This window comes from Buteo buteo, chromosome 26 (assembly GCF_964188355.1).
Source record: "Buteo buteo chromosome 26, bButBut1.hap1.1, whole genome shotgun sequence".
NCBI classification, from domain to species: domain Eukaryota; kingdom Metazoa; phylum Chordata; class Aves; order Accipitriformes; family Accipitridae; genus Buteo; species Buteo buteo.
The window spans coordinates 6877906-6901995 of NC_134196.1; the positions used below are offsets into that span (position 1 = coordinate 6877906).

The following is a 24090-nucleotide window of genomic DNA, read 5'->3' on the forward strand; positions in this document are numbered from 1 at the left end:
AGCCTGTGTGACTAACACTGATTTAGAATAACTAGCCCAGTAATACTAGAAAGTCCAGTCTAGTAATCCAGAAGTTCATGGGGTTTTTTACCTTAAAGGATGCTTTTCTGCATTAATAGCCATTTGTTTGTTTTGGCTTGATTTTTTTTTTTTTATTTTTATTTTTTTAATGTAGAACACAGCAAGCAATCCCACGAGATTCTGTTATAGAAGAATTACATTTCAAAAATCAATACCTCCAGGAAAAGCTTCATGCATTGCAGAGACAATGTTCGAGAGAGACGTATTCTAGACCCTCGGTAAGTTAATAATGTAACCATATTACCTAGAGGAATCACACTTACTTAACAAAAATATTTGTTATCCATTTGGTATTCTGTGCCATTTAAGTGGTTTTATTTCAAATGGTAGTATTCTAGAACAGGCTAGAAAATACTCAGCTTTTAGTGGTTTTAAAAAACACAACAAAACAAACAAACAAAAAAAACAAACCCAAAACTTAGAGTTTCTGTGTTCTACAGATAGAAGCTGAAATATTCAGCATCCTAGCATATGTGGAGAAATAAGGGATATGTATTTTTAAATATGTGAGTCTGCAACTGAGAGACTACTATATTCCATAATGATGGAAAATTCAGGATACAAAGAGTTTGGGGAAATACTGAGCTGCATTTCAGGTACATTAGGTGTCTTTGTTGTGTTTTGATTTTTACAAGGTTCATTATACTGCAAATATTGCAGTATTAGTTTATCTTAATATTTCAAGAAATCGATTTAACAGTACATTCTAGTTTTCTTTTTTTCCTGTTTTGTTTTACTGTCTTCTGCTTTTCTTTCATGCTTCATTCTATCTTCAAGTTGAATCAGAGTACATGTGACCAAAGTGAACTGATCAAGTCTGTTCCTATCAGTATCAGTAAACAAAAGTATTTGAATTCCCTTCAAAAGAAACCTATTTCAAATAGGGATGAAATCAAGCATCAGACTAATCATAGCATTACTGATGGTAATGAAATAGATGAGGAAGCAGACACGCAAACATGCATCATGCATAATGAAGGCCATGAGGCTACTGCGGATGCAAGCACAGAAGCGTCTCCTGAAAACTATCCTGAAGATGGTGAGAAATGCAAGGACACAGATATTTCTAGGGAAGAACTGGAAAACAAAAATATAGCTGAAGCTGATGAAGAGAACTGCAGGGAAACAGAAGAAAATATAACCCAACCTGAAAATGGAAAACTTAATGAGAAATTTGAGGAAGAGGAGAGGAAGCAAGAAATACTCAACCAGTCAAATGTTGATGAAGAAGAAAGTGTAGAAGAGCCTGATACTGGCAGAATGAGCTGCAATCAGTCTGATTCAGGGGAACCTTCTAATCAAGCTAATGACTATGAAGCAGAAAAAATAAATGTGAATAATGAAATGAATCAACACACTGCAGAGGATAAACATGAAACTTACCAAAGTGGTACAGAGGTGCTTGAAACAACCCCAGAATTTTGTGAAATGCCTGAGGTTTGATACTGTAGAAGTCCTCTAGCATTTCTTCTGTATAAGTGATGTAGAAATAGAATAGTTTGATCTTGATAATGCAGTGATTTCCTATGCATGGTCTGCAGGGATACTGAAGTAGTCACCAAGTGGTCCATAAAGGAAACCTTACACTTTTATGATAGGCATGCATGTCAGCTCACAAGTAAGCTACTGTCAATTCTAAAATTTTGATCCAGAAGGTTTGCAAATAATCCCAATGAAACATGCAGCTTAGTTGATGACCTTCATTCTTTAAGAGACTTATGATGTGTTATTACTTACACTCAGAAAAAAATATGCTTTGTTGAAGCAAATACTTTATTCCTATCATTATTAGTGATGAATTAATCAATCATACTGTTAATTCCATAATTACATAAATAAAACCTGCTGATTATTATATCATCAAAAGGTTTTACTCTTTACTAGTCAGGCATAATAATTTATCATATAGTTATGATTTCAGTTGGCAATATAAGGCATGCAAAGCACTCTTTATGTAATAGAAATTTCTGGCCTCCATGGATAAATACTTAAGATTGTAGGAACTAACAGACTAAGAATTAGAGTTACATACTACTCTTCCTGACTTGCTCTGTGATCTGTTTGACTTAAGTGAAATTCCTTATGCCATATGTACTATTTAATAAACATACCAGAATATGTCCTTAAAATTAGATGCTGTTCCCAGGTACAGTGTCACAGCTTACTACACTCAGTAGCTTTTTTGTCTTTTAGACTTTGAGATTAATATCTACCCAATACTTTGTGAGTTAATTTTGGTTTGACAAAATTTTTACTGGTTTATACTTATTTGTAAATTTCCCCTAAAGGTTAAGCAAGTTTAGAAAATGTAAGAGGAGTTAAAGTCAGAGCAGATTAGATCAAAACTGGCAATACAACTGTAATCTGTTTTATTTCTGTGAAAAATACTAATTCTGTGTTGCTCTTTATCAGCTACAACTGATACAATGATTAGTGCATTACCACTTAATAATTTTTTTCCCCTCTGTTTTCTCAAGACATCAGGAATAGGATCAGATGATCAATATCGAAGAGAACAAGAGCTTTTAAAGGAAAACTTAAGATTGTCATCTGAAAACGTTGAGCTAAGATTCCAGCTAGAGCAGGCCAATAAAGATTTGCCAAGACTAAAGGTAACATCTTCTTACCTTTAGTACCCTTTACCCTGACACAGGTTAGGGCATTGCTTAAAAAAAACCTGATATCTTTTCTGTACATACTGTAAGTTTTTAATGGTTTTATGGAAGATGAGAAGGCTGAATGGCTGGTAAAAATGATGAAAAATGTCATTGTGATGGGAAATTGCTTTTTCTTTACATTTTTCAAAGTAAACCCACTGTATTTTTGTTACTGATAACCTCAATTTGAATTCTAAATAAGTTGCTTATTACTTTGGTTTTTTAGGACCAAGTAGGTGACTTAAAAGAAATGTGTGAACTTCTCAAAAAAGAGAAAGCAGATGTTGAACGAAAGCTGGGCAGCATTAGAGGGGTGAGTATTGTAACAGCATTTTTCATCATAATTAAATGAAACTGAAATACAAAAAAGCACAACGTTTTACTAAAGCTAAATTATTTGGAATCAACCAAAAGCAAAAAGGAATTGTTCTTACTTGTTTATTTTATTGCCAAAGTCCTATAATAAATGAATGAAATTCAGTTAATAGGACCATTAGAAGGACTAGAGCTACACTATTATTAAATATTTGCACAATCATGGCCTTATTTTGTCATTTGGATTATAGTTAACCTCAGAAACATATTTGTACAAAAAAATAGGAGTTGCAGCCCTAGTAATGAAAATTATATTCATGTATTTACATAAATGTGTAATACAGTTACAGCTTTATGATTTAAAAGATAGGATTTTATTTGATGCAGATGTTAAAAAGTGTAAGTTATTGTTAGTGAAGTTTTTTGTTTGTACTATGCAAGATGACACAGTTAAATTTTACCCTAGCTACTGTCAGCTACTTTAATAGAGCAGTACTTCAGAAGTTACAGGAGAAAAAGGCTTCAGTACTGCCTAATATGTCCCCTGCCACTAACTTGTCAAACTATTTGTGTGACCTTTCAAAGGAAGCTGACTTAATAAAAGCTCTTAAGTGCCTTCATAGCTCTTTCAGCATACAAGGAGAATGAGTTCCAATTCTGGGTACCTGGAAAAGATTGTGTATTTCCCATTCTTTTACTTGTACCTTGCATGGACTGCTTGTGTATCTGCCTGTCTCTAATGCAGTGGTAGTTTTTGGATAAGGAAATTCAGTTTATAGAACGGTTTCATGCAAAGGTTCTGAGGAGGCAGCAAATTCTGAATCTTCCTCCCTTTTCAGGCACCAAGATCTGACAGAGGTTTTTCTTTAACTCTGCTGTGTGCCAACACAAACCTCCTAATCCCTCCAGTTACTCTAGAGAAGAAAGAATAAGTCATTTTTACTTCCAAAACCTGGTCATTGTATAGGTTTATGTAGGGCTCCAGGGAGTAAAATCTTCCAGATTTTCCACTGTACTGTGTTCCTTACCTCAATAGAAAGAAAAGGAGGTACTTCATGGGCCCAGAATTAGAAACAGCAGCATCTTTAAGTTATTACTGCTGAGGAAAAAAATTGCTACAAAGATAATGAGAAAATAAATGCATTAGAAGACCCTTTAACAGCTTTTCTACCTCATAAATGAACATAGTGCAAGAACTAAAATGAAGAAATGACAAGCTTTTTTCTCCATATTTATTTATGTATTTATTTATCACTCTGCAAGGAGAATATATGCCTTGGGAAAGGGAGAAGATTTACTCATGCTTTAAGATGCAGTTCTTCTGTCACTTTAATCCAGCAGAAGTATGGTTGCTAAAAAAGGGCCCTCTTTTCCTCCCTCAAGCTCCCAGCCATTTTTTAAATTTTTTTTTTCCCTTCAGACAGTATTTGCTTTCAAGCAATTGCATGGTCTGTTGGATCAGGGAATTGTTCTACAGGAAAAGCTAAAAAAATAAAGTAGTACTTTGATTTATTTTCGTATGTTTTAGTTTAGTTCATAAAGTACAGCAGATTTTGAGACTAACTGCAGCTTTCTTGAGTAACACAGAAAATGAAGGAGCTGATGACTTTGGAGGTGAATATATCACTAAACATTTTGGGGAGTTAAGTATGCAAGAAACTTTAGGGTTCAAGTCACACCAAGATATAACATCTTTTTTATAAATATAAATTTCAATGGGAAAATAAGTGATAAAGTAAGATTTGGAGTATCTCAGAATGTTAAGATGAACTGTTTACTTCCTTGCAGTTTTTTTTATTCCCTCTCTATAGGCTGGTAGAAGTGGAAAGACAGTCCCAGAATTGGAAAAAACAATTGGTTTGATGAAAAAGGTTGTAGAGAGAGTCCAAAGAGAAAACGAAGAGCTGAAAAAAGCTCCAGCTGTGGTTTCTAATGAGAAATTACTTGGTCTTGAACAGGAAAATGAGAGGCTAAAGGTACTGATTTATCTCCAGTAACTACATTTAGATAACAGTTTATATGCATTTTAGCAGGAAAATGGAGCAGCAAACCTATTGTTGACACTGATTGGCACAAAAGTGTTTTAAAAATACCAAATATGAAGCGTGTAGAACAGAAGAGCAAAACTTCATTTTAGCATAACATACTGCATGATTTATGTAAGGGTACTCTGTATATATAAAATATATACCTATATTTATGTATATATGTAAATAGACATAAATATGATGAAATGAATGTGATGAAATGTTATGTTCACTGTACTAGATGGCTGTAACTATGCAGTGCTTTAAAAGTGGAAATCTGAAATTTCCTACTAAGCAATGTATATGTGTTTTAACAAACCGTTTCCTATTTAGTCTGAAATAGAAAAAATGAAACTTCAACTGGGGGGCCAGCTGACTATGCGTTACGAATCTAAAACCAAAGGAATGGAAAAAGTCATTACTGAAAACGAGAGGCTGCGTAAAGAACTGAAAAAGGTATGATCATTGTAATGCATCCCTTTATTTCCATTAGTTACTGGTTGTGGTAAGTATCTTTTTTTTTCTTAAAGTGGTTGATATGGAATGGACACTTTTCTAAGCACTCATATTGCTATGACAAAATTTTTAGTCCTATGTGGAAAGGAGACGTCCAAGGAGCAGCCCAAGACAGAGTTTGGAAGTTGTAGTGCTAGTGATCTTGGGTGCACTGTTTTCCTCTAAATCAGCACTGACCCTATCTCACCACCATTTTAGATAATCCTGTGCTTCATGTGAGGTTAAGTATTCCATAAACCTTTGTTGTTTTTATTGAACAATAGGAAGCTGACAGTGGAGAGAAGCTACGAATAGCAAAGCATAACTTGGAGATACTAAATGAGAAGTTAACTGTACAGCTGGAGGAAACCGTTAAGAGGCTCAATTTGGCTGAGAGCCAGTCTGACGGAGCTGACAGCAAAAGCTGGAAGTCCGTTGTTACAACAAGGTAGGAATTGAGAATGAGGTAAGGAAGATAAACAGAAGCGTTAATTTCTCTTTAAATATAAGCAAACAAATTAGACTTTCATTTTTGTAATTTTTTCTTTCCTCTTTTGAAGACAGTTTTATATTATCCATATTTTATTTTCTGATTCCGTATTAGTATGCAGAATCAGTATATGGGTCTCTGATACAAATCCAGCAGAGATCTAGCGTCCTTAAGTACTGGCCTTGTTATCTGCTTCTATACAGTAGCCAGATACTTACCTCCCTTCTTTAGATCAGCTGTAGACTTCTGGGTAGTTCTGGTAAAGGAAGTACTTTGTGTTCCTTCCTGCTTAAATGTATTGTATTTGTGCTTTGTGGAATAATGTCGGTATTTTTGCTGAACATAGAAAGTATTTCAGTACCTTACCACATGGGTGACAATCTGAAACAAAAACTGGAACCCAGCAACCTGCATTTTCCAGCCCGGCTGTATTTGAATCTCCATTTAACCATGTGCATGTGCAGAGGTTGTGTTAGAAAACCCACTGGGATTTCTGTACTACTTGGGACATGTAGGCATAGCTAAAGACCCTTCATGTGTGTTCTGGAGGCCCTGAAAGCTAATTGCAGTCAGCCAGTTGATTCTGTTATCTGTAGAAGAAGGAGAAAAGCTCTGAGAGTAGCACTGGATTATCTTTTCCAATATATAAAATGAAGTGTGAGAATCACCATTTCTAGAGTTTTAGATGAAACTCAGACTTTGACATCAGCATCAAAAATGATTTTTGGTTTGGTAATAATAGTAAATGTCTACAACTCTTTACCAATAAGTTATCTGAAAGTTACCTATCAGTTGTTACAAAATTTCAAGTATCATCACTTGCATCACTCAGGGCGGAACAAACTAAAGAAAAGAGTTTTATGACACTGATTTCTGCTTTGCAACTTAGGTATATATTTTTAATTTATCTGTACTTTCGCAATTAGTTCAGATGCTTTTTCTATGGCAACCTACTTATACAAGCTTTAGATCTTAACTCTATAGCCTGAACAACTTCGACTGCATTCCTTCCTTTGCTAGAAGCAAGCTGTTTAGTTCTGTGTTTTGTGGTTTGCTTACAGAAATGATTTTGGCAAACAGTCACCCCAAAACCACTGCCAGTCCAAAAAGCATTACTATCACACCCATTTTCAATTATGAGCTATGCACAGAGATGCTAGTTATATGTCACGCTAGCATGTTTAGTAATGAACAGATTGATATAGAATATGAAGTTTGATACAAGATACATTCACATGAAATATGCCTGTGATTCATCAAAGTGGATAAGGAAGGAGAATTTTAACCCTCTTGAGGCAAGGGTTTTTAACTGGGTATCATCTCTTGTACTGCCGTATCTCAGAAAAGGATGAGAAAATGAAACAATGCTTATGCTATTAAGAGAAATAAACAGCCTGTGTCCTGCATAAGGATGGAAGAGAGCAAATTTTTTGGAAGAAATACTTAGTCCTGGACTCCTGGATGACCTCAGGATGAAATAAGATGACATTTTGCAAAAGTATTTTTTAATAGTTGTAAACAGAGATGGAAGGTATCTACAAAACCAGAGCCTCTGACAGCAACCTTACTGGGGCAGAAAATCAGCTGGACAGGAGAGAGACTTTTACCCACCTCCCAGTCCTGCACTCCCACAGGATCCCTTGGGATAGTTCTAGTGCTTCCCTGACTCCTTGCTGAGCCATTTCACTTCACTGGGACTTCAAGAAAGCCATTCCTTTTTTTAACCTTTCCCCTAACTACATAGTGAGGTAAAATGTCTCTATGCAAGGGCAGATGACAGCCATATTTAGCGTAAGGAAGGACGGCAAAACTGGCTGCCAGACACAGGTGGAGGAGGACAGGAACATGCAGGGAAGATGGTAGGCCCTCAACAGATAGCATATCAGCTCAGTAGTTTGAATATAGGGGTTTTTTTAGTTCTTCTTCTCCTTGAAAAACATTTCTACTTAGTTCTGTTTAGTTGATATAGAAAGGTAGTTGTGTATAGATAGATACAAAATACATGGTTGTGCTTAATTGTATTTGCCTATTTCAACTGGTGAATAAAAACTTTTATTTGCATTTACTTTAACGTGGTTTTAAAGTAAGTGAATAACATGAAGACATTACTAACCTAGAGGAGCTCATTGGGGCACTTTAACATGCAATCCACCTCACCAGTACATCTTCCAAACCATGTACATGGTAATAGAAAGTATTTGATAGGGCAGACAAAGGTGTCATCCAAGCGATCCTTCGAAAGGCTCTTTGGCAGGTAGCAGGATGTTGGAGATTGTATTGCTAGCTGAAAACCAACTTCAGGTGGGAGGTTGGACTACATGATGTCCAGAGGTACCTTCCAACCAACATTTCAATGATTCTACAAAAACCTTTTTGTAGCCTTGTATGGCTCAAAGCAAAATACAATCCTCCTCAGACTGCTGTCACTCTAGGGTAAACATAATTTCTTACGGAACACTTTTGCCCTTGGAGTCTGCATCTTCTGTATCTGTATTAGCCCTTTTCTCAGTACATTAACTTCCACAAATTACTAAATCATAAGAAAAATACTGTCAAAGGTATGACACTGAAGTAAGACCTGACCAATGTGCACTCTACATCAATAAGAGATGTGCCTGTTTTTAACAGGAGGTAATCTGGGGTTTATGTGCAGTACCATAAAAAGATTCCAGTCCCCCCCTTTAATGAAATGTAGACACAAAGTAAGATCCACAAAGGTGTAACATTTGGAAAAGCCTTTATTCTATGATTAAAAAATGTATTTTTCATTATGCTTCTTTCAGCTCACTTATAATTACTTAATAATGAGTGATTATTTCAAGGCCAATGCCTCAAACATATTTTAGGGTGTATTTTATGGCATTTAATCTCCTAAAGATATTTTAATCTCTATTTCTTCAAAGTATCAGCTTTTGCTCTTATCTTTTTCTAAATAAAAATACTACCAGAATGCATGAAACCAAGATGAAGGAAATGGAAATGGATATTGCTAAAAAAACCCAAAGCATAGCTGACCTTAAACGGCTGCTTCAGGAAGCAACAGAACGTGAACATGAGGCTGATAAAAACTTACAAGATCTAAAAGAACAAGTGAGTAAAATTTAGCCAGATGACTCTGAGAATACATTGCTGAATATTAATTAATTTCTTTCTAATGTCTATATTGGCAGAGTACATTTTTTTCTCTAATCCATGCTTTTATAGGTTTTTTCAGTCCTAGTTGCCCTAATTGTACATTTACATATTTTAGCCAATTAATAAGTTTTACCACATATTATCAATATAGTCATAGACTATTCTATGCTGTCTTAGGGGAAAATTAATCTTTTTCTACTGTATTCTTCTGTAGGGTTTTTTTATTATAGTTTCATTGATCCCATGAAAGCCTGTAGGTACAGATGCTTCAAATGGTCTTAAAATCTTTCTAGCTTGTTCCACAGAGCAAGTTTGCTGCAGGGACTTCCCTCTTCCTTCCAGGTCTTTTTTGGGTGGTTGACTTAGCCATCCTAGAGGGGATCTTCATGGCTGTTTTCCATATGGCCTCTTACATGCAGTCCCTAATAAGTCTTACAAATGTTATTTCACACATGGAAGAGTTGATGAATTTTAAACTCAGGTACCCTTGAAAAGATGTATCAAATTTTGGCCTTTAAGTACTCCCCAGATGTAGCCCTGTGACCATCCACCTAGATTAGCTTCCATCTTCTCATTTATTAATACGTGCATGGTTTTCTCCCCAGGCATCTTGTACTGGCCATTCTCAGTGTAAGGTATCGAATACACAGGTTTCAATATAGGAAGTCATATATATTATGTAAGCAAGTAAATGTGTTCGATAAATAGAACTTGGAGTTGAGTCCTATAAAACAGTTATTTTGTTAGTTGTTGCTTGTTTTCCCTTTTCTAATGTCAGCATTATTAACGTGAAGTGTGTACCAGCAGCAAAATTAACAGAGAGATAAAATTAATAACACATAATGAAATACTCTGGAGCAACAGACTTCCCAGTTTCTTTTGTGTCTCAAATACTGATGAAGGCATGTGGTCATGGTTAACTACATTTCAAAGATTATGAAAAAACCCAAATCCTTACCGTTTTAGGTAATAATAGAACAGAAGCCTATCACTAACAGTAGCCTTATGAGAATTTATAAATTGTCACTGCATTCAAATCTGTATGTAGTCTCACATCTAAACCACTAATTTTTTGCTCCTGCATCTTCTACTGAAAGGCACTTCCAAAGGCCAGTGCCCTCTCTGGTCAGGGACCTGTTCTAACAACTGCAGGTCATTTCTAGTCAACATACACACATCTGGGTTTTCATTGCAAAATCACAGGTTTTTCATATTATGTTAAAAAAGGAACATGGACACCTAGCTATGCAAATAAGCACATCAGTAGTATTTTTTAAAGCACTTAAATGATTTAGGCGTATCACTTCCTTAAGCATGTGTATAAATTATACTAATGTAGCTATGTGTCTTAACTTTCTTTGTAAATCTAACTTTTGAATACTTTTTTCTTCACCCTTCATGAAATATGTAGCAATGATGTATACTAACTTTAAAAAGGCTGTAGATAATTAGCTCTGTGGAAACTGTTACTAGATGAACACTTGGGTTTTTTTCTGTGATAATCTAGTACTTAGTTATATCCTTAGTATTATTTTAATTTGTTTTTTAATCCTGTATCAAAGAGAACTCCATCTGAACTGCATTATCCATGGAGACTGTTTTCAGTAGTAAAACTTACTTACTTTTTCTTCTAAGGTTGAGCTTCACAAACACTTTCCTGAAGGTGCAAGGACAGAGCAAAGCCTCATCAGGGAGCTTCAGCTTTTAAGGTAATGTACTTTTAAATAACTAAATAAATACCTCAGCCAATATACATGAAATAAGAATGATCAGGAAATGGCCATTGCGATTTTTAGTTATATATTTTATATTCCAAAATATTTTAATATTTTTTTAAATTATTCTAAAACTGTTTTATATTCCAGATTAACTAATAATCGGTTAGAGAAAGAAAAAGCAGAACTAGCTCACCAGGTGGAAGATTATAAGCACCATGTACACACATATACAAGTGAAGGTCCTGCAGCCGGTAATCATTTTCAATACCTAAAATAAAGATCTTCCTGTAGTTTAGGCCTAAAACTATTTTTACTTAATATGTGTGTACAAAATGATAATAAACCTATGGAATTGTTTGAATTATATTACACCAGAGTACTGTAAACTGGAGCAGACTACGGTCTTGGATTTTTGAGTACTTATACAAGCTTTTCATAGAGAAGTGTTAGTAAAAATCTCCATAATTAATTATCTTGAACAAGGGGCTGTAATCTTTGTAAGATTTCCCTCTCCAAGAAGATGCATAGTTCATGCCGCCCTTTGCTTTATAAACCTCAAGACTGCTTGCAAGGTGTCAGTCATTCACTGAAACCCTCTCGCCTACTCCTTTTGCCTTGGCTTCCAAGCTGCCAGAGAATGTCTCTTTCCCGATACCAGCTCTGTGAATGATTTAAGACTTAGCAGGCATCAGTCCCACAGGAAAAGCAGAGCACTAGAGAGCAGCACATCGCCATGACTGGGAAAAAAACCCAAACCAAATCAAACCAACAACCCTCTTGAAATTATGAATACAATTAATAAGATCCTTATACTATGTTACTTCCAAATTTCCTGCATTTAATTCAGAGAAACCGTACATGTCATATTTCTCAGAAGTGTGCTAATACAGTGCCCACTGGAGTACTGCATTCGATCACGGGAACAAGACACCACCACCTACTTTGTACAAGAACTAAAGAAAAGCCCAGATGACTTGAATTTTTGGTGGTTGTTGATCCCAATTGGGTTTACACGCTTTAACTGTTTCAGCTTTCAAGAGATGCAGTTACTGTAACAAGATTACTTATGTCATTGATTTTTCACTACCTTAAATTTCATAACAAATTATCATTATTTTTGCAGGACATAATGAAATTGGAGAGAAGGATAAAAATGACAAGTTAATGACAGAAATAGCTGACCTTCAGACACAGTTGAAAGCCTCAGAGTTGGAAAAACTGCAATTAAAGGTGAGTTGCCAGGATCATCCTAGGCAAGATAATGAGCAAAATTATGGTAAGCTGAAAGAGCTGTTTAATACCTAAACTAATATTTAATGACAAAATCAATTGCTAAACATTAACTTTATGAAGCCTATTTTGTTGTTAGTGAATGTGCTGTTCGTGGGTAGATTTTTGTGTCTCTGGAGAACATGCTTATTTTCTCATCCTTTAGCCCCCTAAGAAAAAGGCAAAAAAAAGCTGCTGTTGATGTGTATTTCCTAAGGTCTGGATAAAGGTGGTGCTCCTTTGTTCTTTTTAATAGGAAGAAACAAAAAAGCTGAGAAGAGAACTAGAAAACTTTGACCCTTCCTTTTTTGAAGAAATTGAGGACCTGAAATATAACTACAATGAAGAAGTAAAAAAAAATATTATCTTAGAAGAAAGGTTAAAGCAGCTTTCTGAAGAGTTTGGCATTCAAGTGGATAGTCCAGGCAACGTTTCTGTTGATTAGACTAATGTTTAGTATCCTCAGTATTGATACAGAAAATAAATTCTGGTGCAGTTACATAATATTGATTTATTTGTCTGTTTTTATCTTGGAATGATACAAGTCTATTAAAGTTACAATAGTTTGGCACATACCTAAGAGTGCAGAATTGGATTAGTCAACAGATTATGGTCAGTATTTATATACACCAGTCAAAATAAAAGTGAGTTTTACCTCTCCCAACTCCTTTGCAATATTTTAATTCAGAATAGTAGGATGGGCAATACACAGGTGCCAGGTGAAGTTGAAACCTTGGACTTACCCTAAAATTGAGAAACTCTTAAAATGTGCTAAGTATGCTAAGTTCCAGATCAATAAGAATATGTGATTTGTTCTTGCTGTCTCGTGCTATCATACTTCTTAAACTATGGACTCAGGGTCAGCATGCTGGATGTCTGTTCTTACATCCCTGGTTATTTTTACCTCAATTTTAGAAAATCCAAGAACAAAGAATTGAAAATAAAGTTATAGTATTTCAGGCAAACTAATGGTATTTTTGTAGATAAATTATTTTTCATTTTGTATACTTTATATAGCTGGATGTATACTTTTATAGCACAGATAAAATAAAGCCAACTCAAATGATCATGCTTTCTCACCTTTATTATTTATATGCCATCTTACTTAATATGCCCTTGATGAAGTTTCCTAATTGAGATGGTCTGAAAATGGGTATATTAAGCCAAGTCGTGTATCTCTCTAATTACTAAGCATCTCCAAAATAGAACTAGTATACTTAATATTGTTTACTCTTTTTGTCCCAAAATAGTGGAAGTACCTGTAGAATATAGCTTAATTAGGTTTTCAAGTAATAGCATAGTGCTGCAGCTTACCAGTTCAATAATACAGTGAAAAGTTTTCCCCCAAAATTAAAAAAAAAGAAAATATCAAATTTCAGGACTGATTCTGGTCCCACCTGAAATATGTCCTTTACTGTTATGAAACAAGTAGATACTAAGTCTGAATCCTACATATAACAGTGTCAAAATAATTATATTTATAAAAGTGCAACCTATGGAATTTTGACAGTTGATTGCATTCATTAGCTAAGCTATTAGGACCAGCCAGTGTTAGACAACATACTTCTTACACTTAATTATAACAGTTTCCAGAAATGGCTTCAGAAGTTAAGGATTTTTTAGAACTCAGATAAACATGCTGAAAGCTAGATCTCAGCTCTGGGTGTCAGATCTCTCATTATATAAAATCAGTCATTCTGGAAAAACTTAAAATGATACAGTACCTAGCCTGCTGCCTAAGCTAGAAGATTATTTGTGAAGAGTTCTGTGGTAGACACAAGTAAGAGGAACACAGCACATACATAAAACAATTAACTTACTTAAAAGAGAAAAATCATTTCAAGCATCAAACTTGATATCTTTGAGTCTGTCAAATCTTTGACCATCCAAGTTTGAAAAACGGTGAAACAAACTCTTTGGTTCAAAGTCACAGTCATATTTAGTTCTATTAAAAGAAATTACAACAGGCTGAGAATTCAGGTATGTCTCTGCAAGTGGCCAATGTAAACCAAGATGATGGCGATGGAGCTAAAATAAAAAGAAGTAAGATCAGTTTAGAGGTTTTGATATAGTAGCCCAACAGTTCCCAACTTGCGGGGTGTGGGTGCGTGCTTTAATTCTAGGCTTCTCTGTATTAGGGCACTTAAAACCATTAATCAGTCACCTGAACCACACGAGTAACAATGAAGCACAAAAGGCAAATGAGACCCAAGGTGTCCTCCACAGCTTCAGAAATAACATAAACTTGCTAATTAATCAAAAATCACATTCTTACTAACAATACTTCTTCTGTAAGTCAACATTAACAAGAAGTGAATTTTTTAAATAAAAGAATTAACATTTTAAAGCTTAAGTGATTCCTATACAGGGAGGCAAGAAAATACTATTTTATGCTCTCAATTACTTTAAGTTAGTAGCATAATGTAGATAATGAAAAAGTTTAATACATTGTCATTGTAGTGATTCACTGGCTTGACTAATTCTACCATCACCTGATTTGCTAGGGGAACATTTACTACTAAGGAATTTGGAAAACAAGATAAAAAATGAATACCTGACAATACTTCACATATTATGAATTATTATAGTGGTTTCCACATGCCTGTCTATATATTTACCTTGATTAAACACCCATCACGGCAGTGCCACACAATTCCTTCAACTTTACCCTCATTGCAGCCTTCAAACCAAGACACTATGTCAGTTTGTTTCAAAGTAGGTGGATTCTTTATTTCAAATGCTCCATGTGGTACAAGAAGATGTACAGGCTGCTTCTTGCTTCCTAATCCTATGTTAAAAGAAACAAAAGTCTTCCTGCTAGTTACATATGATAACAAGATTTTCCTCACTTTTGTTATTACAGCTATCTTAAAAGCACTCTATAAAGGTAGACTTCTATTAGATACTACAACATTGTCCTGCCTTTAAAAAAACAGTTAAATATGGTTTTAAGTGTCAAATGTAGCTTTCTCCTCCTCATATAACTTTATCTACATAAAATAAACACGACATAGAGATTTATACATTTGTCTGCTTTTGTCCTTGTGGTCACCTCCTCAGTAACCATAAAGCTACTAGCCAAGTTCTTCAGGCTTCAGATCATGATCCGTAGCACAAACATCTTAGTTCCTGATAATCTGGCATATTTTCATAGGAACATGGATTAATACTGAAGCCAGGTTGTTAACAAACGCGTTGCCTCTTCACTGACTGTTCAACAGAAATCTTCATCTAAGAATACGGCTATTAGATTTTTTTATTGCAGTTCCTTTACTTTCTATGAAAATGCTTAGACCTGGGACTACTATTTTTCCTATCCATCCTTGCAAGTTATCCTAACAGCAAAGCTCAGAAGCTAGAACCCACTTTTGCTCACACCTAATTTTTCTTCTGTTATAAGGCTTTTAAAGGGAGAAGCCACAACCAAGATTTAGCTTAAATTACATTTCCTTAAAAAAATATACATAATATTTAAAATTTAAAAACTGCAACTTATGACTAATTCCAAGGACTCAAAAAAAAAAAAAAGGCTGAATAAAATTTTCTACTTTAATGGACTAAACAGCATCAAGAAAGCAAGTAAAAAAAGAGTCCAGAAAATGTACCAACAGTCAATCTTAAAAAATATTTTAACACTAATATTTAAAACAACTTTTCCAGTAAAAATATTTTTTGAAAGACTAAAGCAAAGCATTTTTATAGTAACTGGTAAAGAACAGGTGGAAAGAGGTTTAATAGACATAAACATTCTCATGACAACTCGGCTTTCTGAGGTGAGTATTTTTGGTAAGTGTTTTTTGAGCTAGCCCTTTCTCTCCTTTCTAAAAAGGTTACATTGCTACCTTAGAACTTTTTTTTCAAACTTATACAAAGAAAATGCATCATTTTCACTCAAAAATATCACTAAATAAAAATGTATTTAAGAACAGACCATACAAACTTACCATATGGATTTGCATTAATATTAGTCCCAATAAGCTCCAATGTTTGTTCTAAAATTTCCGATAACGGCACTGGACTGATTTCCAGAAGCCCTGGGTCAGCATGGTGTTTCAATACCAGCGCTATTTCAGCCTCATAATTTACAACAGAAGAGTGCCAGCAATACTGCTTACTATTTTTCTCCACAGGCACCCAACCTATGAGAAAACACTGCATTTTACCAAAGTAAATTTCTGAAGTTATCAAATGCATACTAGAACTGTACATGCATTAAAAAAACCCCCACAGTTAACTACAAACAGAAAGAGTAACAAGAAAAACTGTATCGTATCTCAGAGGAATGCAAATGTGACAACTATGCCTTCAGCTGAAGCCCTTTAAGTACATTAACTACTACTTTTAACTCTGGAACTAATTCTGTTTCACTTCAACAATTGAAGCCGCCCCCCATTTTACCTGTGCTGCATCATAGGTACCTGGCATATGTCCATTCTCATCGGGCAAAGGATTGCCATTACAGAACTCTATGTCCTTTGCTGGAATCCAGGTATCTGGAACGGGCTTGAAATCCTCTTCAACATTCCAAACAAATTCTAGACATATAAATGTAACATTTAGTTTTTGGCAAACTGTCAGCCAATTTTAGGTTTTGATCATCTTTCAATGCAAGTATTAAAATACCATTGATCTAAACCTTGTTTTACAGACAGTAGTCCCAGTTACTTTGTACAAGCACCAAGATCTGGCACACTCAAGCACTCTACCATTAGGGGGTTTAAAGAAGCATAGTAGCCTTTCAGTAGTTTAAAAGTTCAAAAGTAACTAAGATCAAAACATAGCTACCTAAATAGCTAACCTTATATTTAAACTAGAGTAAGAGAAGTAGAATAGAATAGACTATTTCAGTTGGAAGGGACCTACAACAATCACCTAGTCCAACTCCCTGACCAATTTAGGACTGACCAAAACTTAAAGCATGTTCTTAAGGGCATTGCCCAAATGCCTCTTAAACACTGTCAGGCTTCTTTCTCTGTAAAGAAATGCTTCCTGATGTCTAGTCTAAACCTCCCCTGGTGCAGGTTTGAACCATTCCCATGTGTCCCATCCCTGCACCCCAGGGAGAAGAGCTCAGCACCTCCCTCCCCACGTCCCCTCCTCGGGAAGCTGCAGAGAGCAATGAGGTCGCCCCTCAGCCTCCTTTTCTCCAAACTAGACAAACCCAAAGTCCTCAGCCGCTCCTCACAGGACGTGCCTTCCAGCCCTGCCACCAGCTTCATTGCCCTCCTCTGGACACATTCAAGGACCTGAACATCCTTCTTAAATCGTGGGGCCCAGAACTGCACACAGTACTCGAGGTGAGACCGCACCAACGCTGAATACAGCAGGATGATCCCCTCTTTTGACCAGCTGGTCACGCTCTGTTTGATGCCCCCCAGGATGGGGTTTGCCCTCTCAGCTGCCAGGGCACACTGCTGGCTCCTGTTGAGCCTGCTGTCGACCAGCACCCCCAGATCCCTTTCTGCAGGGCTGCTCTTCAGCCTCTCCTCTCTGAATTTATACTTGTGCCCAGCCTTACTCTGTCCCAGGTGCAGAATCCGGCATTTGGACTTGTTAAATTCCATCCCATTAATCATAGCCCAATGCTCCAATCTATCTAGATCCCTCTGCAAGGCCTCTTGTCCCTGAAGAGAGTCAACAGCACCTCCCAGTTTGGTATCATCAGCAAACTTGCCAATGCATTCAACTACTGCACCCAGATCATTGATAAATATATTGAACAGAAGTGGCCCTAGAACTGAACCCTGAGAACATTGTTGGTGACCAGTCGCCAGCCAGATGTAGGCCCATGTACTACAACCCTTTGAGCTCTGTCCTTCAGCCAGTTCTTCACCTAGTGCACCATGAACCCCCTTATCCCACATGTCCAGAAGGATGCTGTGAGAGACAGTATCAAAAGCCTTACTAAAATCCAGAAAAACTACATCCACCACCTTCCCTTCATCCACAAGGTGGGTGACCTCATCACAGAAGGATATCAAATTAGTTAAAACGGGACTTTCCCTTTGTGAACCCATGCTGACTGTGCCTGATAATTTCATTAATCTAAAATGCCTTTCAATAGTACCCAGTATTATCTTCTGCACATATTTTCCAGGAACTGAGGTTAGACTAACAGGTCTGTAGTTCCCTGGGTCCTCTCTCATGCCCTTTTTGTAGATTGGCACAACACTGGCTAGCTTCCAGTCAGCAGGGACCTCCCCAGACTCCCAAGACCTTTGGTAGATGATGAGAGGGGTCCTGTCGTAACATCCAATGGGTTCTTCAGTACTCTGGGATGAATCCCATCAGACCCCATGGACCCGTGAACATGCAGCTGAAGCAGCTGGTCCCTTAGAATTTCAGCATCCACAAATAGAAAGTCACTGTTCCCACACTCGTGGTCTTCCAACTCAGGGGGTATCAGTATTACTAAAGACCGAGGCAAAAAAAGCACTGAATGCCTCCGCTTTTTCTTTGTCCCTTTTAGTCAGATGACCATTTTCAACAAGTATCGGTCCAATGTTTACTTTAGACCTCCTCTTGCTGTTATACAAGGGCTTAAAAAAGCCCTTGTTATCTGAAACAACACTGGCAAGTTTCAACTCTAACTGAGCTTTGTCCTTTCACGTCTTCTCCCTGCATATACGCTCTGTAATCTTCCTGCGAAGCCTGACCTTGCTTCCAGAGATCATACTGTTTCTTTTTCCTCTTGAGCTCTGCAAGGAGTTCCCTGTTCAGCCAAAGTGCTGTTCTGCCCTGCTTACTTGATTTACAACACAGTGGAACTGCCTGCTCCTGTGCTTCTAAAAGCTGGTTCTTAAAGACTGGCCAGCACCAGTGGACTCCTAAGCCCTCAAAAGCAGATTCCCAGGGTACTCTGCTAAACAGCTCCCTGAATAGCTCCAAGTTTGCTCTCCTGAAGTCCAGGGTAGCAAATCTACTGTCCTTTTTTCTTATTACACTGAAAATTTTAAACTCAACCATTTCATGATCACTGTGACCAAGGCAGCCACCTACCATCACACCCCTCCCCGAGTCCTTCTCTATTCACAAACAGCAAGTCTAGGAGGGCATCTTTCCTAGTTGGCTCACTGACTACCTGTGTCAAGAAGTTATCTCCTACAAACTTCAAGAATTTCCAAGATCTGCTCGTCACAGCCATATGATATTACCAGTTGATGTCTGGGAAGTTGAAATCTTCCATAAGGACAAGGGCTACTGATCCAGAAATTTATCCTAAGTGCCTATAGAATAACTCATCAGCGCTTACCTACCAGCTGGGCGATTGGTAGCAGATACTGACTACATTATCTCCTTTGTTTTCCATTTCCCTAATCCTCAGCCACATCATCACTAACTCTAAGGGCTGCACAACCAAACCTCTCCCTTACGGATAGTGCAAGGCCTCCACCTTGCCTGCCCTGCCTATCCCCCCTGAACAGCCTGTAGCCCTCTATCCCAGCACTCCAGTCACAGGACTCAATCCACCAAGTCTCACTAATACCAATGATATTGTAGCTCTGGGAGGTGACCAATGCTTCCAGTTCATCCTGGTTTTTTCTCATACTGCGTGTGGTGGTGCACAAGCATTTCAGATATGCTCCTGAGCCCTCAGTGCTCCCAGAAGGGGTGCAAATGTTCCCATTAGCACCACCACCCTCCAGTGATGCCATGCCAACCCCTACCTACTGCAGTCCTGGTGGTATCCCCTTCCCCAACTGATTCTAGTTTAAAGCTCTCTTGACGTAAAGTTAAGACTGACATTAAGAAAAATTGAGGCAGGATCACTGACGTTTCCTGTGTTAGACTATAGGTGTTTTTCCAACTGGATAACTTACATTGACAAAAAGAAGGAAAGAAATCTTCACTAACCTTTGCAATCTTCCAATGAATACAAGAATCGTTTAAACCTTTTTTCGGCTTGCTTGTTGGGTTTTCGATCCATCCTGGCCCATAGATAGGGTTGCCCTAGAGTTTCCAGAGGGATAAAAATCAGCAGTTTACTGAGGCAACCACACCCTGCAGAGTACTGAAATCAACCATGTAAAAGGCACGATATGCCTTCTCATTTGCCACTAGAGAAATTTTATATCCAAAGACACTACTTAAATGAACTGCTGTATATGAATCTAAAAATCTATTTGCAGAATCATGGCTAGTGTAATACAAAGCTTCCTTACAATTTCAGGTAAAGGCATGAACCCCAGTGATGCAATGAACAACCACAGTCTTCCTTCCTCCCAACCTCCATACTTCTTTTCATCCTCCCCAAGAAAATTAGACACCCCTTATTATACAAGTTCTGGTGCACAAAGAGTTTTTACTAATAGGAAATTTTAGAACTGGAATAGGTCCCCGATTGGCATGTTCACTGCAACCAGACTTCCATGTATTTTAGAGAGTAAAATCTGTAACAACTTTATAAAACACCTCCTATGTTTATGGTAACTCTTACTTTGCGGTCAAGGTGGTTAATGACAGAGGAATTCACAACAGCTGTGATCCAATGGATCATACAATAAAAGTGAAAACAAAGTAAAACAAGGCTTCTAGCCAACATAAGAAATCTGCATACAGATCTTCTTTATTACCTTTATAGGTAGTTACGTAACAGCAGGTTCCGTCCACCTTTTCAGTAGGGATTGCATTGTATATATCTGCCTCTAAGGCCTTCCCGGTGATAGCTTCAGTTGCCAAAACTTTAAATGGCTGAAAAGAAGACAGGTATTTTAAACCCTCATCATGGCTGTTTCTCACATGGATCCTTGCTCCTCTTGCCTTGCTCCACAGCCGGCCTCTGTAAGTCCAGTACTACACATTATGTTGCTGATTTCTAATGCCATTGAAATACACCATTGTTTCTTCAAGACATGACTGTCTGGGAAATGCTCTAAGACAAAAGAACAAAGGCAATCTGTTTGCAAACTCTCTCCCTCTTCTCCATTCTCGATTAGTATTTACAGATGACTTTGCCTTCCGCTGCAAAAAGTGCACATAAACTAGAAGGGTTCTAGTCCAACGCTACAAAAGTTTGAGACGTGCCTTCCTCTGTTACAACATTCACCATGACTAGCTGCTCCGAGCTTGCAGTTTGGAGGAAAGTCAATAGCACCATGTTATTGCAATACACAGACCCATGCGATGCAAGGTGGCAAAAGCATCCTGGCATTAAATACGTAGTATCGGTGCTGCCAACTAAACACGCTTCCGCTTAAGAAGAGCAAAGAAGTAATCCGGGGGTCCGAAACAAATATCCAGTCACAACTAGCCCCCATTTCCAGGAGGGCTTCTACAGGGCTTCTCTAACAGTTTCCCTGCAAACATGGAATCAGTTGTGGCTGGATTCCAGTGTTTTCCTGGATAATCAGCACCCCTCCCTCCTCTCTTCCCAGCCAGCTTTGACTTGTGAGCTGGGCACTGTCTCTTTCTGCTAGCAAAACACAAAGCAGGTGCTTGTCTGAGGCAAAAAAGCCTCAAAACAGAATTCAGAAGTCATAAAGTAAGAACCTTCTATGCGCTGTCGTTGCGTTACATGGCTGTTTTCTATTTCAGTAATCAGATGCGGCATATATGAAGATTTTAGGAAGATTACACGAAAAAGAAAACATTCGGGGGGAGAGAAAACATTCCTGTTGCTTCTCCCACCACTGCCACCATTGCCACCGCCAACCCCCTTCTTCCCTAGCAGTCATTGCCCCCTGTATTACCCTTGCCTGCCCTTGAAAACCACAGAAAAGAGTGTAAGCCACTTACAGACCTAACCCCCTGTCAGCTTTTTCTGTGTGAAGGAACAACAGGGTAGGGAGGTACCCTTACGTGACCATTACCGAGATGCTGTTGGTACCTGCAGTCAAACAATTAAGTTACCGACATTTTGGCAACTGTTTCAGCTCTGCCACCCAGAAGGCAAACACCAGCGAGCCAAAGTCACCCAGATGCAGCCGACAGACAGCATTAGGAGCCACTCCTCAAACCGGGAAAGGCAAGCTGGAGGTCTACGGCTAGGCAGGGGAACGGCACCCCAGCCTGTCCCAACACCGCCTTCTGCATCTCGGGAAGAAGCAGCTCTAACCGGGCTCCACCGCTTTCACCTCACGCACTCCACGTCTCGCAGCCTCCGACGAGTCCTTCCGTCGGAAGCCTGAGGTGCCAAAACAACAGCAAAAAATAGAAAAGAGAAGCGCGCTTGGCTTTGCCCCACGAGGCTCGCAGGCCGGCAGGGTTTCACACAAGCTCCCATGGCGGTCCCCTCACAGCGGCCTCATCCCTCGCCGTGCGTGACCGCTGCCGACACTCGGGAAAAACACACGCGACACCGGGCTCGGCACCCCCGACGCCCCCTTGCCAACAGAATCAAGCGGGAAGGAGCCGAAACGGCTCCCACGCGGCCTCTCCTTCCCGCGTGGAAAGCGGGGAGCCCTGCGGAAACCTCTGCCGTACATATCGCTCAGACGCGGCCCAGCGACTCCCCCCCCCCGCCCCGAAACCGGGCCCGGCCCAGCGACTCCCCCCGCCCGGCGCCGTGCCGCCCCGGACCACCTGGCGCTCCCGCTTGGCCGACGGCTCCTCCTTCACCTCGGTCACGAACAGACACGGCACCTTCCGCTGCACCGCGCCCCGCCGCCTCATCGCCCCGGCCGGCCGGCCGCCACAGCGCCCGGCCGCGACTGCGCCTGCGCCCGGGGGGCGCGGCGGGAAATGGAGTCCCTCACCGCCCGCCCGCCCGCCGCGCATGTGGGCGCCGGGGCGCGGCGCCGCGTCGGCCGCCTCGCTTCGGCCGCCTCTCTCCCTCAGCCCGCGGCCAGGCGGTGGCTCCGCCGCTCTCCGCCGCTCTCCACCGTCCAGCCCGACCCCGAGACCGATCCCGGGGCGGCTCCGCTCTCGGCAGCGGCGGCTCCCGCCGTGGCACGGCCGCGCCGCGCCAGCTGTGCTCTGAGGCGCCGGCCTGAGGCGGCGGCTGGCTCCCCCGCCGAGGCCGTTGGCCGTTGTCGACCGTTGGCCCTCGGCCGTTCCCCGGGGATGTCTTCTCTGCTTCCCCGGGGTGCCGCACACGCGGGCCGGGGGCAGGGATGCCCTGTCCCCAGGGCGCCGGCACCTCTCCGGCTCTGCCTGTGCCTCCCCTGGTTCCCCAGTATACCTCGGCGTCTGTGGTGGCTTGAGCCGGCGGCACAGCAGGCGCCTGCTCGCCCGCTCGCTCCCCTCCTGGGCTGGGCAGCTCCTCAGAGGGCTCCTGGGCCGAGATCCCTCGCCCACCGCCAGCTTGGGCAGAGCAGACTCGGCTCGCTCGGGGACAGCCGTTCCGTTTATTGCCAATGGAAGCCTGGCAGGGTAATGAGAAGGCCAAACCCAGCCTGAAAACGCCTTCCCCCGAGCCCTGTCTGCTTCCCGGGCTCAGCTTTGCTCCCAATTTTCTCTCCCTCCTCCCACCGAGCAGCACAGGGGCACAGGGTTTGCCCTCAGCTCCTCAGGCATTGTCCCTGCCGCTCCTTCCTCCTCACGCTCTTCCCCTGCGCCAGCGTGGGGTCCCTCCCACGGGAGACAGTCCTCCACGAACCCCTCCAGCGTGGGGTCCCTTCCCACGGGCTGCAGTTCTTCACAAGCTGGTCCAGCGTGGGTCCCTTCCCATGGGCTGCAGTCCTTCAGGCACAGACTGCTCCAGTGTGGGGGGGCACAAGTCCTGCCAGCAAACCTGCTCCAGCGCGGGCTTCCCATGGGGTCACAGCCTCCTTAGGGTGTCCCCCTGCTCCGGCGTGGGGTCCTCCCCGGGCTGCAGGTGGAGATCTGCTCCACCGTGGACCTCCCTGGGCTGCAGGGGCACAGCCTGCCTCACCGTGGTCTTCCCCACGGGCTGCAGGGGAATCTCTGCTCCAGCACCTGGAGCATCTCCTCCCCTCCTTCTGCACTGGCCTGGGGGTCTGTAC

General features: G+C 40.1%; 2 protein-coding genes across 9 annotated transcripts in view; one reads left to right on the forward strand and one right to left on the reverse strand.

Moving 5' to 3' along the window:
- The window catches only part of CEP290 (centrosomal protein 290), a 55372-nt gene extending 42133 nt beyond the window's left edge, over positions 1–13239 (forward strand). For 2 of the 7 annotated variants that reach the window (XM_075058203.1, XM_075058205.1), the window contains 12 exons: positions 176–299; positions 859–1518; positions 2559–2693; positions 2965–3051; positions 4865–5029; positions 5414–5536; positions 5860–6023; positions 9014–9155; positions 10836–10909; positions 11066–11169; positions 12042–12148; positions 12444–13239. In XM_075058203.1, the coding sequence (XP_074914304.1) occupies positions 176–299; positions 859–1518; positions 2559–2693; positions 2965–3051; positions 4865–5029; positions 5414–5536; positions 5860–6023; positions 9014–9155; positions 10836–10909; positions 11066–11169; positions 12042–12148; positions 12444–12632 (2074 nt within the window). In that variant the 3' untranslated portion in view covers positions 12633–13239. Of the gene's footprint in view, positions 1–175; positions 300–858; positions 1519–2558; positions 2694–2964; positions 3052–4864; positions 5030–5413; positions 5537–5859; positions 6024–9013; positions 9156–10835; positions 10910–11065; positions 11170–12041; positions 12150–12443 lie in introns of those variants that run through there. The other 5 variants (XM_075058204.1, XM_075058206.1, XR_012654521.1 and 2 more) reach the window with 5 other exon arrangements.
- Positions 13240–13253: 14 nt separating this feature from the next.
- RLIG1 (RNA 5'-phosphate and 3'-OH ligase 1) lies at positions 13254–22837 on the reverse strand. Of its 2 annotated transcripts, none has more exons than XM_075058216.1 (7): positions 22709–22837; positions 20761–20878; positions 20042–20137; positions 16606–16722; positions 16132–16326; positions 14806–14975; positions 13254–14215 (listed from the first exon to the last, which is right to left on the reverse strand). In XM_075058216.1, exons 1-7 carry the CDS (start codon positions 22796–22798, stop codon positions 14027–14029), a joined length of 975 nt encoding a protein of 324 aa, XP_074914317.1. In that variant the 5' UTR covers positions 22799–22837; the 3' UTR covers positions 13254–14026. The 2 variants fall into 2 exon arrangements, with proteins under 2 accessions (XP_074914317.1, XP_074914318.1); XM_075058217.1 differs by having other exon boundaries at positions 22745–22826.
- Positions 22838–24090: the final 1253 nt, after the last annotated feature.